Raw genomic sequence first — 16167 nt, forward strand, 5'->3', positions numbered from 1 at the left:
TCTCCTTTTCATCTAACACAGTGGCCATTTCTAAAAGTTTTGCTTTTGCATCTTCTTTCTCTGTTTGTGCAAAAAGGTTTATGGTCAGGGTCTAGGACAGAGACGATAATCGAAGGTCTGGACTCGCACGAGATGAGACGGACCGCATCATCTTGCGCACACGTGCAGCTTCCAAACCATACTCAAGCACGGACACATATGCAGTATAAATAAACAAATAAAGGATTACTTCACCAGACCGTCAAGACAGCAATAATTTGCATTTACAGGCCATTCACAAATTAAGGATAGAAACATTTCTGAATGTCTGAAGGTATGTGTTGATACGCACTGTGCATTAAAAAAAATCTTTTAAATGAAAATATTAATCTGTCATAGATTCTTAAATGCGGTTAACGATTTACCGGTCAATATGAACATCACTAATGTCTACTAATTAGGACTGCACAATATTGGGGATAATGGACATATAAATGTTTAATTTTATAAATCAATAAATATATATCAACAAATCAATCAATCAATATAATAAATAAGGCCATTTATACATTATTATTAAAATTAAACATTATTTATATATTGAAATAAAACAAATATTATAATAAATAAGTCTATAAATATTAAACCAAATAAATATTAAAATAATAAATTAATAAATATTAAAGGGGACATATCATGACTGTTTCCATGTTTAAGTGCTATAATTGGGTCCCTAGTACTTCTATCAACTTAGAAAATGTGAAAAAGATCAACCCAGTAACTTAGTTTTGGTAAACCATTCTCTCCAAGCATGTGAAAAATTAGGTCATATGGCTCCTCTTGTGATGTCAGAAGGGGATTTTATTATAATAATACCGCCCCTTAATCTGCACTATCCAACCACGGCACTGCCATTTAGTGCAGAGATCACCTCATTTGCATTTTAAAGAACACACCCAAAATGGCACATTTTTGCTCACACCTACAAAGTGTAAATTTTAACATGCTTTAATAAATTATCTATATTGTATTCTGAGCTAGAACTTCACATACAGTATGTACTCTGGGGACACCAAAGTTTTATTTGACATTAAAAAAGTCTTGAAATGTCCCCTTTAAAATAAATAAAAATCAATAAATATTACAATAAATAAACATCAATAAATATTGTAATAAAAACAATGGGCCTCATTCACTAAGCATGCATCCACACAAATTTGTTTGTAAAATGTGCGTACAGATGTTTAAACTTACAAATCATGATTCAACAAAAACTTTCGTACTAAAACTTATTTTAAATGTATGCAAAAACGCAAGAACAACTTGGACCACACGTGCACAATATTCATGAACAAGGAAAAATAACCCTATAATGGACACCTTCACATTTCCCGTCACAGGCGGTTACCACTGCACATGTCGGGGTCACAAAAGTCATTACAGCAGATTGAGTTGCGTATTATTTGGTATTGTTAAAAATGCCTGCTTGCGTCGTGGGCTTTAAAAATAGCACCAGGTCTGCCGATTCCTGCAGAATCTCAAAAACAAAAAATACAACATCTGTGGCTGCAAGCAATTAAACGTGCAGACTAGGACAATGCAAAGATCAAAGAGGCTTGTGTTTGTAGTGCTTACTTCATTTCAGGCAAGTCATCATTTTTCAGCCCTGTTAGATTAAACTAGAAAGCCTAAATGGTATGAACAGTTTGACCCCATGCTGCGCACGCACCCGATAGTGATTCAATGTTTACAAACCTTGAAGGGGTCTATATATATATATCTGTGTTATATATATTTTTTTCTTGTTCATGATTATTGCATATGTGTGGTCTAAGTTGTTCTTACGTTTTTGCATACATTTAAAATAAGTTTTAGTACCAAAGTTTTTGTTAAATCATTTGTAGGTCAAAACGTCTGTATGCACATTCCACCAACAAATTTGTGCGCACACATGCTTAGTGAATGAGACCCATTAACTGCTGGTATTCATGTAGAATAAGGATTGAATCTTGCTAGGGTCACGTTCTAATTAACAATAAAAAGTCCACATACTTTTTTAATACTGGCAGCGTACTGCTTCATTGCGATCTTTTCAGCAGTGCTCTCAAAGCCAAAGAATGATTTGATGTCCATACTGGCAGACTGTTCAAAACATGTCCAGTCCTCATTCTCTGGGTGAACCTGAGGAACAAACAAATGAACATTAGGATGTTTTTTTAGTTTAATCAGCTTCCACATATCCACCCAGAGCAAAAGAGATGTGTTCAGACCGTGTAACAGCAGTTTTCAGTGACCATGACTCTACTGGAGAAGGACTCATTGTACGCCTCTATGTGCAGTGTCCTCTGTCGGCGGTCCAGAGAGTTCTTCTGAATAAAGTACAGGTAGTCCACTCCTGCTATCTGTACACAGATACAAAGTCTCATTATCATCACAAAGCATCTGCTTTTTTACCTTTAAAAACAAGCTGAGAGGCAATAAAAAGCCATAGCAGTCAGAAAACTGTACACTGAACTTTCTGTATAGAAACTTCAAACGACTAGTTGTGAAAAATGTACTGCCAAAAATAATGAAATGGGGCACAAATGTGTCAGTTTACGATGAAATGAAATACCCTCTTTAGAAGCCGAGGGGCGTCCACATCTACAGTACATCTGCGTTCAGTGACTTGTGTCGCACCATCATCACTCTGGACCTCACTGGTGATCTCACTGTTCACAAACATGGGGATCAGCGGACAGTTTGGGAATCTTCTCTCGTAGGCCTATGACAGAAATCAAAATAAGATGTGTTAAAAAAGGGATTGAGATTAAAGACTAATCTAGAGAGTTTGGTTTAATTATACAGAATACAACTTAAAAGGTTGGTTAGAATTAATATTGTCTAAAAACTTTAAAACTACATTTAGACTTTTTTTTAAGTATGAACAGAATAAAACAAGCTTCCGCAAAACGAAAGATTCAGATTTAAGTTGGATGGTATCATACACTACAAAACTAAAAAAATGGCTCAAAATATTTATTACATGTTTGATTTCATTTTTATAAAAAAATTGACTGTATATGTCTCATGCACTTCACAGTTTCTGTAAAATCTGTCAAACCACACTGCACACTACACTTGTGCTGACATGCAGCAACTCGCACAAAATATGCATGCGTCTCACAATGTGTTATCTTTTAATTTGAGTACTGCAGCTCATATGACTGGGCTACCAAGTAAGCCACATACGTTAAATCAACTATACAAATGAGCCAAAGGTACACCAGCCAATATTTACTCCGTCTAAACAAATAATGTGGTTTCCACATCAGCTCATGAAAATACTTAAGAGCTCTTGCTGACGCTTTAAATCATGTGATCAGTCACAGGACACTGTCAAAGAGGTCAATACACTACAAGAAGTGGTTGCTTATGTATACAACACTTACACGGTTTACAATGTGACATTTATTTGATGGCAAGTAGCTGTTCTTTGTTTTATTTGCAGAGTCACTTGAAGATTGTGAACACTGTGGCTTTCTATGGTGTTGAAAAAAAAACATTTCCGTTTGGGGCAGGATTATCTTTCGCTTTTATGCCAAACGGGGGTAGTTTGGGGGGGAAATCGTTTTGCCACAGCACAACACTGATCACCATTTTAAAATCCTTGACATTTTATTTTATTTTAACAAGGCACTGAAACACGAGTTTTTCTAAACACTTCACCTTTAAATTGCACAATCATTAATCTATCAGCTGAGCATATGTTGACCATCTATCAGTTAACTTTGTTGAATGTATCCAGCTATTCACATAGATTTGATTGCAACAAAATCCTGCTACACAATTTTATATTGTAAACTTGCAAAACATAAAGTTGTCTCTATAAACGTAGCCTATGTAGCACACTGTTCATGCGTAAATATTAGGGGTGTAACGATTAATCGTGTGTCCCATTAAAAAAATGGTTGCGATTCTGTGTTTCATGCACAGCTTGTGCGTGTACTATGGCATTTGGTCAGTAGGAAGTGCTTATACGCACTACCGGCACATCCGGGAACTTGACTGTAAATTTTGTCACCGCCCCTTTTTGGGGGAAAATAAACCAGACCTTCCATTGACTTCCATTCAAAATAGCGGAACAAAGCAACGTTTTCACACAGCCGGCAGGCGTAAATAACTTATGTAATCAATCAGATTAAACATGTTGAATAATTATCCATCCACCCTGTCTGCCATCGAGCACGAAAGATACATTAACACATTTAATTTGGTCAATATAAAAACATGTCCCTTTCATTCTCCCAGCGTCAAATTTGTGTAACGCTATGATTGCTGGAATGTCATTAAGGCTAGTTGTATGGCTGGACGAAAAAGTGCACTCAGTACTCTAAATATAAAGACATAATATATAAATATGAAGTAACTTTCAAATACGAAGTAAAATCATTCACTTGCTTCCCTGTTGACTCGATGAGGTACGAGTAAATGTCCGGGTAAGACACCTCTGGCCATAGGTAGCGTTGTTACACAAATTTGACGCTGTTTTTATATTGACCAAATTAAATGTGTTAATGTATCTTTCGCACTCTATGGCAGGCAGAGTGGACAGATAATTACTCAACATGTTTAATCTGAGTGATTTCATAAGTTATTTACGCCTGCCGGCTGTGTACGAGCGTTGCTTTGTTTCGCTATTTTGAATGGAAGTCAATGGAAGGTCTGGTTTATTTTCCCCCAAAAGTGGGCGTGAACCTGTTTAGAGACATTCTATGACGTTGCGCCGGTTGTACGTATCAATCTAACTCATCGGAGTTGTTTATAACATGCATTTTAAAAAAGCAACAGTCTTGCAAACACAATCATTCAAAATATTCTTTATTATCATGAAAATATCCAAAACAATTTGAAGTATAGCGTTTGTAATGCTACTACTTCTGTGGCACAAAGGTAGTTTCTGCACGAGAGCGTGCCCTGGCTTTGGGATGTGCTGGGATTTCACTGTAGTTCATTCAAATTCATTCATTGAGAAAACGCGCATTTGCACGATTAATCGTTACAGCCCTAGTAAATATGTACACAAAAGCAATATCTCTCCCGACACACTTACCTACTGAATAATAATATGTAAAATTAAAAAATAATTATGTACAACAGAAAATTAGTGGACTGTCACATATGCAAATGATTGTTGTGGTGCGACCTGTTTTAATTTCTTTCGAAACGTTATAGTAAAATCTACTTTAAAAAAAGTAAAAACAATGATTTTAAATTATTTTTTATTTCTTAAGTAATATTCTAAACCTCAAATGATTTGTACTTTCATTTTTTTATTTAAACAAAGTTTGTTATGCAGCACTTTGATAAAAAATAAAAATGCTATTTTTTATGAAAAGTAATGTTTTTTATGTAATTATTTTAGAAAAGATAAATCATCACATTTAATGAATTCAGTTTATTACACATTCTGTTTGATAAGTGAAATGTAATTAACCATTAAAGAAAATAAAAGTGAAAATCCAGAAAAATTTAAACAGAAAAAAAATGTGATGTGAAAATAAAAATCTGATAAATAAATAATTTAAAATAACATTAAATGTGAATCTACAGGTTTTAAATGGGCCAAGCACAAGTCAATATGTTGCATATAATTTAATCTTTAAATCTTTAGAATTATGAAGTTGTGGAGCTCCTATAATTTTCTCCTACATTTTTGCTGGTGTTCCTAACTTTAATATTTGGGAACACTATTGCTACCTACTAAAAAAAAATGTATTTCAAACTCTGCACCGGGTCCAAAGGTAAGTATTTCTGCTATTGCAACATTTGTAAGTACATTTTTATGTATTTAATCTTCCAGAATTTTAACAATTTACAACAATACCTGGGGCCTCATTTATAAAATGCTGCGTAGAAAACGTCCTAAATTTTATCTTACGATCATTTCTCAAAAGCGCCCACATGTGATTTATAAAACGAATGTACGCATACAAAACGTACATTCAGGAAATGATAAAGATAAAATCAAAACCACTTATAAAATGATTTCCGAAGCACAATACTGTGTTCAGGCTCAGTATTTAATGCTTTTGACATTAATATTAAGGCCATTAAGCAGCCCTATCACTAAAACGCAGGTTTCTGTCCCAGATGCGGTTTGACTGACAGGGGAGTCTGACTGTGCACACGGATTTATTCAGAAGAGAGCGGTGAACCATGCTGACTAAACCATGACGTCAAACTGTGTACTCAGCTAATCTAAAAACCCAGTACGCAGTAACAACCTTGTTAAGAGAGTAATTAGCCACTTTAGCCACTAATGATGATGTCATTCACAGGGGTGGGTATGTGTGATCGATGCACGTAAACGGTGACCTAATTGCCTAACTGATCAATTAGGGTTGAGGTGACATGATGCAAAAGTACTGCACTAGTATCACTCCAAAGCAAAAACATACAATCAGATAATGTAATTGTAGATCTCTGGTTAGTAAAAAAATAAAACGTTTTTCATAAAAAATGTATTTTATAAAAAAATACTACCAAGACTGTTTATAACTAGTTAGAAATTATTTAAACACCTACAGTCCTGTGTATCAAACTGTGGGGCGTAATAGCATTTGAGCTTAAACATGAATAATGCATAAAATAGTGCCGGTGTTGAAATAAGGGGCTATTATTTCCTAAAGCATTTATGGATGATCAAACAGTCTCAGACTTCCCAATTTGGATCTCAATCACAAATCGTGGTAACTTACAGTACTGCAGATGTTGATTGTAAAGCTATAGTAAAATAACTTTAAGGCCATGTGTCCACCAAAGCATTTTAACATGAGCAAAAACACCAGGCGCTCTTCTGAAAGTTGATTAAGTGCCCTAGAGATTGTTTTTTGGAGAGCTGAGGTGCTTTGGTTGCTATGATAAAAAATAAACTTTCCAAGTAACTAGCCTATTTCACAAAATGTGCTTAATCCACAAATGGGATGTCAGAAATAGAAACTCTCAGAGATATATATTAACTTCTGCATTGCAATTCATGCATACGCTTTGTACAATAAAGTGTGATTTATACTTCCACGTAGGAGGCTTTTGCGTAGGTCCCACGCAAAAGTATAATCGACCGTAATATGTGCCATTTGATTTGTGTGGTATTTGTCCCGCCTTTCCTGCACTGCGATTGAATGGCTCAGTGATAAGCACACCATTTCAAACTTTTTTTACTTAGCAACCAGAAAAACAAACAGCTTAGTTTAAATATGCACAATATGTAAGATTTTTACTTTTAAATATCCAAAAATGACTAGCTTACATTATCTCTCTCTCTCTCTCTCTCTCGCACGTGCTTACGAAGCTTGTTGTATCATAATATTAATCAGGAGAGGGTTACAAAAAATTCCAAAACCTTGATTATATCATGAAATTGTGTAAAGACAATAATCAACAAGTGAAGAAAATCTGGCACAACATTGAGAGTAAAAAGAACAGTACGTTCCTCAAAACCTTATGGGATAACATAACTGGCACGGTAGGGCTTTCAAAAGGCCTACAGCAACAATAAAAGAATTGTTGAACTGGTTGCTCCCCGCATGCAACAACAATCTCCCGCATTCTTCATCTAGGCTATATGAGGGAGGGTGGGAAGACGCAAGCCTTTTCTTAAAAAATAAAAAAATCTACACCCAGCTGAAGTTTGCAAACACATCCAATCTCCCAAACCCATGTGGAATAATGCATTATGTTGTGATGAGATGGCAAAGCCAAACTTTCTGACCACAAACGAAAAATACTTAGCACATCACCAAACGAACACTATGCCCACAGTGAAGCACGGAGGTGACAGCACATGCTTTCGAGCTACTTTTTTAATGGAACTGGGGCATTGAGCAGGGTGAAGAGGAAAATGAATAGCTTTAAATACCAGTCAATATTGGAGCAAAACCTTAAGGCTTCTGCCAAAATATTGAAGATGAAGAGGATTTTCACATTTCAGAATAGGGATGGGAATCGTCACTGGTCTTACAATTAAATTCCAGTTATAATGTCAAGGGTTCAGGAATCTCGGTGCATTACGATGCTTGCATTCTCAATTTTAAATGTGATGCACGTGCAAGTCTGTCTCTCTAACACTTTTACTGTTGCGGATCTTTGTCCTCTTTTTTTTTCAAAACCCCGCATTAAAACTCTGCTCCAGAAGTGCTTGCTATGGCTGTGACTGTTGTCATGAGGCCGTCGCGGTGGTGAAGTGAGACACGTCAGAAACTATGAAAAGTACAAAGTGCAATCTTGCCAAGCGAAATGTCTTCAAGTTCGTGTGAACGCATACGGCCAGCACACTCAGAGTTAGTGCTCTATTTGGAAGGGGGGCAACTGATATCACTGATGACCCGCTGGCTTGAGGGTAAAACAATGAGACAAGATATTTTCTCTTGTGAAAAAGCATCAATCTGAACTACCAGTACACCATCAGAGGTTTTCAGTGTGGCTGGAAACATTATAACCCCAATTAGGTTCCTCACTTGAACTGTTGTTTCCCAGATGGAAGTGCTACCTACAATTGATGAATATCACTCATGTGACCTTTTACGTCATTCCAGTTGCCTGCTGCCATCTTGAGTACCTACTGAGTACCAGTAGGCTACTGACATTGGCTAGCATTGGCTAGCTTGCTACGATTTATGGATTTTTTTATCTTTTACTGTCTATGGATACGTGAAATGGCTACTTAAGACAACATTTCGCAGCTCGACTGTCATGAAAAGAAACGCTACTGTAACACTAATATCTAGGTTAGGGTGTGATGCCTACACGATCCCTGAGGCGTTGTTCCAGCGACTGGCCGCTCCTACCGAACTACCACTATTTTTACAACACTAAGGCGGCGCGACACAACTTAAAACTTTGCTCGAAGTATCACCTGGATCTCTACACACGAACGCGAGCACTGAGAACATTGTTTGTGTACATAGAGTTTCCTAAACGAAAGGTTTTGAAAAACTGACTTTGGCTGTTTTGGTGTCCACTCGCCAACTTTGCCAGACATAAAAAAAATCCAACTCCGAAGCCTAATGAATGAATCGCAGATGCGGCTCCTTTTTCAACTAGGTGGTCAATATTGTTTTTTCACTTGCGACAAGACAACGAATTATCCGTGCATTTATATGGAACTATGCTTTAGGACTAGCTATCCATCTTTACTCTCATCCCTCCTTATGTCACATTCGGAGAACGATACATATTGACTGTCAAGATGGCGGCGAGCGGACACCAAAACAACCAGTCAGTTGTATAAAACCTTTCTTTTTAGTAAACTCTGTGTACACAAACAATGTTCTCAATGATCGAGTTCTCGTGTAGAGACACAGATGATACTTTGAGCAAAGTATCATCATGTGTCGAGCCTTCTTAGTGTTGTAAAAATAGCATTTTGATGCTCACAACATATTGAAGGCATAGCTTCTAGTTCTTTTGCGACCACTTCAGGTACCCAAAATGGCAAAAGACAAGTTTGAGATGTGAGTGACGTCAGCTGATATTCATGAATAAACACGCACTTAGGCGCTGTTCCCGTGGGTGCTCCGGGGGTTGAGCACCCACCGAAATGGCCAAGCACATATGCTTCATTGTTTTTTATCAAAAGCGCTTTTAAATTTTGGGAGCCCTTCTGATTGGTGCTTCTCACGAGTGGCAATATCTTTGATGAATAAGGGGCGCTTCACATTTCGTGTTTAAAACCGCTTTCCTCCTATACCAAGCGCTTGGGCCCTCCAGAACGTCTACTGTTGATTTTTTAACAGCGGTCCAAGTTCAAAAATATAAAATGTGCTTCATTTACACAGTCATCATTTCTGTTGCCATCTTTAAAAAACCCAGCTAAAAACCAATCTTATCTGCCAACACCTGACTTACTAATACAGAGTTTAATATCTTTTGCGATTTTAATCTTTATCTTTTTGTTTTTAAAAACAAAAACAAATCAAAGTGCACTTATGAATTGCTGTTCTTTTGTTGTTTTAATTGCTTCTATTGTGTTCCTTATTTGTAAATCGCTTTGAATAAAAGCGTCTCCTAAATGACTAAATGTTATGTAATGTAAACAGTCTCCTGTGTGCACACACTCAATTATAGACAGAGAGAGAGGTGCATGCGAGAAAGAGTGACGTGCGTGCAAAATAAGAGGCGAGCAAGAGAGACACGCACATACGTTATAGATGCGAGAGAGATTTGCGCAAGCATTGCTTTGTTAATAATCAATTATTAGTCTATCAACAATAGTCAGACATATTGTCGATAACAATAGCCTTTATTACGATAGTTGGCTTGTTTGCCCACGAGTTTCGGATTGGCATCTTGTTTAATAAGGTTGTGGTCATGACCATAGTAAGGACGGTCTTACTATAGAGAATATTGCCCAACACTAATAGTGTTCAGTCTTTTTTTAAAAGCAGACTATCATTACAATCCTGCTCATATGAGACCAGCACACAGTTACCACCCCCCAAAAAATCCGGTACAGCAGGACTAACTAGGACTTCACTGAGAGAGAACAGAACATGCATGATGTTTATTATCTTAATTTTGCAAAAAAGCACAACATTTTGTTTATATTGGAAGTGGACACTTTATCATTTTAAATGATGTATAAATCATATATGCATGTCCAAAATCAGCAGTAATCTCTCTGCTCAGCAGTAAAGTCTCTTTGCACAGTGATTAAAAAAGAAGAAGTTGCGGCGCCTGCACGGCTGTGGACCCCAGAGTGTTAAGGAAGGGCTGTAGACTGTCCCAACCAACCAAACAAAAACAATAACCCACAAGAAAGCAACCAGAAACAATAGAAAGAAAGCAACAGCATTATACACTCGTGAGTCACGAGATGGCTTCAGTCTAAACCAGAAAAGCAGATTCTGGCAGCCACAACACTACATGCCTGAAACATTAATAAACAGAATTATTTGCGATCATTGCAAATATTTAAGCCTGGCAGTGGGGGGGTCTGTAGGACCTATATTTAAATGCACTCTTGGAGCAAACAGCTATCTATAAATAGCTATCTTACTGTACATGTATGCGCATTTGGGTTCATATTGCAGTCCTTTAATGCTAGAAGTTACACTCTTTGAAAGGATGTGTTCATTTTGTGTTAAGCTTTTGACACATTATGTGTAATTTGAACACATTATGTGTCACTTTGTGATAAAAGGTTGTGTTAATAAAAGTAACACAAAATGTGTTGTTTCAATAATAACAACACAGAGATGGGTGGATTCATTTTAACACACTAAGAGTGTACCATTCATGTCTCAGGGTCTGAAATGAATTTGGGCTTGAAACAAATACACCACGAACATGAACAGAAATGCAGCCTAAATTAAACATAAGCGGGAAAGCCCGTGCACAATTAGATTTTTTTTTAATAATGACAGCCAAACATTTAGATCAGCCCGGTGTTCAAAGATTTCTTTAACACAGTGTTTTGCAGCGGTGAGCATTACAACCAATTACAGTCATGTCTGCGAAGTACATGAATGTAATGGCCAATCAGAGGCATTTAAATGAATCACAAGTCCAAAAGAGTTTTGTTCAGGCATGTGGCGCTCACTTATCATAAGTGTGCAGATATGATGTAACATGTTTAATGTTTTCAATACTTTGACATTAATCATCATGATTACAACATGTGGGTAATAATTAAATATATGGTTGTTGACATGACAAAGAAAAAAAACAATAATTTCTACAGCAATCAATTAAAATGCACTAAATGCTTAAACATTAAGCCTTAGAACATAGAATTGTTGTTATAATCTAACAACAAAGCAGTTTTTATTTTATATTTGAACCAAATCCCAAACCTGTCCTATGTTGTGGCTGTCTCAAGCATGGTTCAAAAATTACAACTTTAAAAAATAAAATGAAAAGTTATATATGCTTATACCACACGCATACATGTCTAATTTGCAGTTTCATCCACATATCTGTAAAAACCTCCCGCATTCAAACTCATGTTACTATGCAAGTTGTCGTCTATTTACGGTTTTCCATTGCATAGTACCCCACTGTTTGGTTTAGTTTGGGTCGGGTCAGCGTATACGTACCACCTCGGTTGGGGTTCCAAGCGATCCGAGCTGATAACAAACGTGACACAAAAAAAACATAGATCACTGATTGGTCTGAAAAAAATCGTCACTACCAGCATCATCGCTATAATGTAAAGATTAGCTGTACCTTAGTGCTAGCTTGCGCTTTCTCGAGCAAACATGTTGTCCTCTGCTATAAGTTCCCAAACTCCCTTATAGCGATGAAAAACATCCACAGGTTGAGAACCAGTAACACCATACCATTTTTTTTTAGACTTGCAGTTTGTAGCGGCACATTCGCAATGCACATGCACATTATATGTAGAGAAACTGTCATGTGATACAGATTGTAGTGATAAACACGTTACGCAAACATCTTTGTGGTGGTCAATTTTGAGGCAGACTGAGAAATAAATGAATGTATGGGGATGTAGTAGGATCCCTCCCACTGCGAAGTGTTACTAACTCGATGGAAAAGCTAACCAAGCCAAAGTGAGGTGAGCTGACCCAAACCAAACCATGGGGTAATTCAGGCCTCAATGCAACATTTTTTTTTAAAATATTAACTGGCCCCATTTCCCCCCCCACCACAAAAAGCACTAAAATAAAAAGCGCTGTTTAGGATTTTCAGATTGATCTAACAGAACTGTAATTTTCATGTATAGAAATTGAATCAAGCAATAAAATATAAAATAATACTGCTTAGTCTTCACTAAAGCTGGGTATTGGCAAGGGCCTCCCGATACGACACATATCACGATACATGGGTCATGATACGATATGTATCACGATACAATCAAAAATGTAAAAAAATAGAGCTGAACACCTGCAGCTCTCTGAAAGCTACAGGTGTTTTAAAATTTTCTGCCATTTTCTCACTTCCTCTAACTTCTGAGACATTGGCCGAATAGCCGTATATGTCAGACAACTGGACAGTGACAACTACAGCAGCGGAGGAGGTCGTTTGACACACACGGAGGGATTTGATGGGTTTTAAAATACCGATAGTAGGGATCGAAATATCGATACAGCTAACTACCACGATAGTTAGCTGTATCGATATTTTTGCACAGCCCTAGTCTTCACTTTATTAATTAAATATAGATTAATCCTGAAGTTACAAAACTGGATCATTCAAGAAGAGTAAGTGTTGTTTTCTTTGTACATTTCTATTTTTAATGTTAGTAAAATAACAAACTTAAAGGACAAGTTCGGTATTTTACACTTAAAGCCCTGTTTTCAGATTGTTTATGATGAAATAGAATGGTTTTGACTGAAATTTCGACATATGCGGCTGCCCCGAGAATTTTCGCGTGTTTGTGTTTCACCTCCCATCTTTACAATGGGTTTAATGGTGCACTGGAACAATCCTTCCTTAAATGCATTAAACTTTCGTTTACAAAGACGTGAAACTCACAGAGTGGTCAGGGGTGTTCACTGGTATCCTCACACAAAAATCGCTGCAAAATACGCATTCCAACATGTTTTATCGAAGTTTTTGCCAACTCCATTGACTTGTATTAGATGTGCTGTGAGGTACGGTATTACTCCGCGCTGGGAACTTTGTTTCTATTTTTGCAATTGGCAATGGCGGATTAGCGCCACCATCTGGGCTGGAGTGTCTATTATTCAAGCTCTAAGCGGAAGAATGTACGGGTGTGAGGCGTTTGGAAAAATAGGTCCACAAGTTTACAACGAATGGTAAAACACCTGTTGGAAAGCATCTTTTGCAGCGATTTTTGTGTGAGCATATGAACACCCCTGACCACTCGGTGAGTTTCACGTTTTTGTAAATGAAAGTTTAGTGCATTTTAGGAAGGATTGTTCCAGTGCACCATTAAACCCATTGTAGAGCTGTGAGGTGAAACGCAAACAAGCGAAAATTCTCAGGGCAGCCGCATATGTCGAAAATTCAGTCAAAACCGTTCTATTTCACCACAAACAATCTGAACACAGGGCTCCAAGTGCAAAACACCGAACTTGTCCTTTAAAGTTTATTTGGGCTGCTGTAACTTTAAGACCTAACCTAGAGATCCATTATACTGTTACACATGGCATGCACATTATTTTTTTTTAATGTTTACATTTACAAGAAGAATCAATGGCATTATGGGAGATATGTCAAGTTAAAAAAAAGTTATCAATATTTGAACATTGAACCATTGCGAGCTGAAGCTTCGACATTTTTGATGTCTGCACAAAATTGAGATCTGTTTCAGGTCTTCCTAACTCGAATATTTAAATTCGCAAGGCCTGAAACGCGTACATATGATAAACTTCTGATGATGTAGCACTGGTCTTTGAAAGGTTTCCTTTCAAACTGTTATGAACATGATACAGGCTTGCCACGGGCCATCGAGCACTCCTTTTTGTTGACTGGTATTGTATTAAATATTTAACTTTCTTGGAACCACTATACATAAAAAACATTTTTCTTACAATACAAAATCTGAAAGACACTTCTGATGCTGCTTTGCTACTGCGTACATGAAAAGAGGCATAAACCTAAAAACTTCCTGTCATTTTTATAATTTATACTTGTGTAATTTATCAACTTACGCAATTACATTAATCTCATATCATTATGCAATGTTGTGTAAACACATTTGAGCAGCATTAAACAGTCATGCAACCAAACATAAATGCCGTGCCAAATCCAGCTTCTGCGGTGTAATGATTATTTTTACATATAATACCTGCCAGCCCACCCATCTATAGCTGGCAAAAAGCAGAATAAGGTTAAAGATTTACCCATGTTTCATGTGACCTTACACAACTGATCTAATGAACTCTTCAGTATTGGAACAGAAAACAGCTGACTTTTAGTGAAAATGATATATATTTGTACATAACAAAATCTTTTAAATTATCTGGTGACTAGTCTGTTATCATGGTAAAGACAATGACAGTGAACTTGAGACAGCCAGTATGTTAAACAATTCAACCAAATCTAGTATAGAGTATATTATGACAATATTGTGTATTTTCTCTCATTGCAACAACTTCTTATAAACTCACCATCATTACGAGCTCGAATGGGTATTTGTAGACCCTGACGGGTGACTGATATTTCTGCACCATCTCTGCAGCCAATAAAAAGACCTTTCATAGAAAAAAACAAACCAAATGGTTAAAAGTTATACTGAAAACACTACATTATGATCTGAAACACAAACGTACACCTAGAAACTAATAAATAGCTAAGCTTAAATTATGGTTATAGTTTTTTATGTGTATCTCCTGTTATGATTGCATTTTTCTAGTTAAGGTTAACGTATATCATTTACGTTTACCGGGAGACGAAACATCTTAACATGTTCAATACAATATTATATATTAATTCTGTATAAAATATGGACATAATAACGTAATTATATCTTATATTCTGTATTGTTTTACTAAGTGAGACGGGGAAGTTAAAAGCAAAACATTTAACCGGAAAGCAGAGAATTAGGCCAAAGCAATCGAGAGAGGGAGAGAGCAAGGGCGCAGGCGAACATTCAAAAAAATGAAGGTGAAATGAAGTTTCAATCTTTACCTTTTGAAGTTAAACGTTTAAAGAATACTGTTGCATTGAGATCTTGATTACACCCGATCCGAATGAATATAAATCCGGTCTGGTTTGCTTTAGTTTTTCCGACCCATCCTGCCACTGAAGTAAAAGCTCAGCTGCTCTTGAGTCACATGACGTTACATAAACCACGTCACTCACAACTCCGCCTACATACTTTACATAAATGTCTATGCAGAAAAAGTATTTTACTAATTTTATCTGGCTTAAATTAGCTTCAGGGAAAAAAAACGTTAATATACGTACAATAAATCATTTTAAAATGAACAGTATATATACATTTTGTGTGTTTAGTTGTTTAAAAAAATGTAAATCTATTCATGCTCCTTGTTAGTTGTTGTTTATTTACAATTACCTAATACTTTATCCAATTACGTTCATTCAAATCTGACTAATATTCCAGCTAGTAGATTGTGTTGTGGGTGAGGTTTAAACTACTGTTTAATGCAAGCACAAGACGTGTTTTGACAGGTGTACGACATCAAAATACCACAACAGATGTTCGAAAGCATGCGGAAGAGTGAACTCTCGAATCGATCTCGCGATATTTTGATATCA

General features: G+C 36.6%; 1 protein-coding gene across 1 annotated transcript in view; it reads right to left on the reverse strand.

The window, feature by feature from the left end:
* LOC129428891 (SEC14-like protein 1) overlaps positions 1–15735 on the reverse strand; it is a 29666-nt gene extending 13931 nt beyond the window's left edge. Inside the window, exons 1-5 of the mRNA XM_055185272.2 lie at positions 15577–15735; positions 15057–15140; positions 2594–2743; positions 2250–2381; positions 2032–2160 (exon numbers count right to left, since the gene is read on the reverse strand). Coding sequence (XP_055041247.1) covers positions 2032–2160; positions 2250–2381; positions 2594–2743; positions 15057–15119 — 474 coding nt within the window. The 5' untranslated portion in view covers positions 15120–15140; positions 15577–15735. The remainder of the gene's footprint in view (positions 1–2031; positions 2161–2249; positions 2382–2593; positions 2744–15056; positions 15141–15576) is intronic.
* Positions 15736–16167: the final 432 nt, after the last annotated feature.

The sequence above is a fragment of the Misgurnus anguillicaudatus genome, chromosome 19 (genome assembly GCF_027580225.2).
Source record: "Misgurnus anguillicaudatus chromosome 19, ASM2758022v2, whole genome shotgun sequence".
Classification (NCBI taxonomy): Eukaryota; Metazoa; Chordata; class Actinopteri; order Cypriniformes; family Cobitidae; genus Misgurnus; species Misgurnus anguillicaudatus.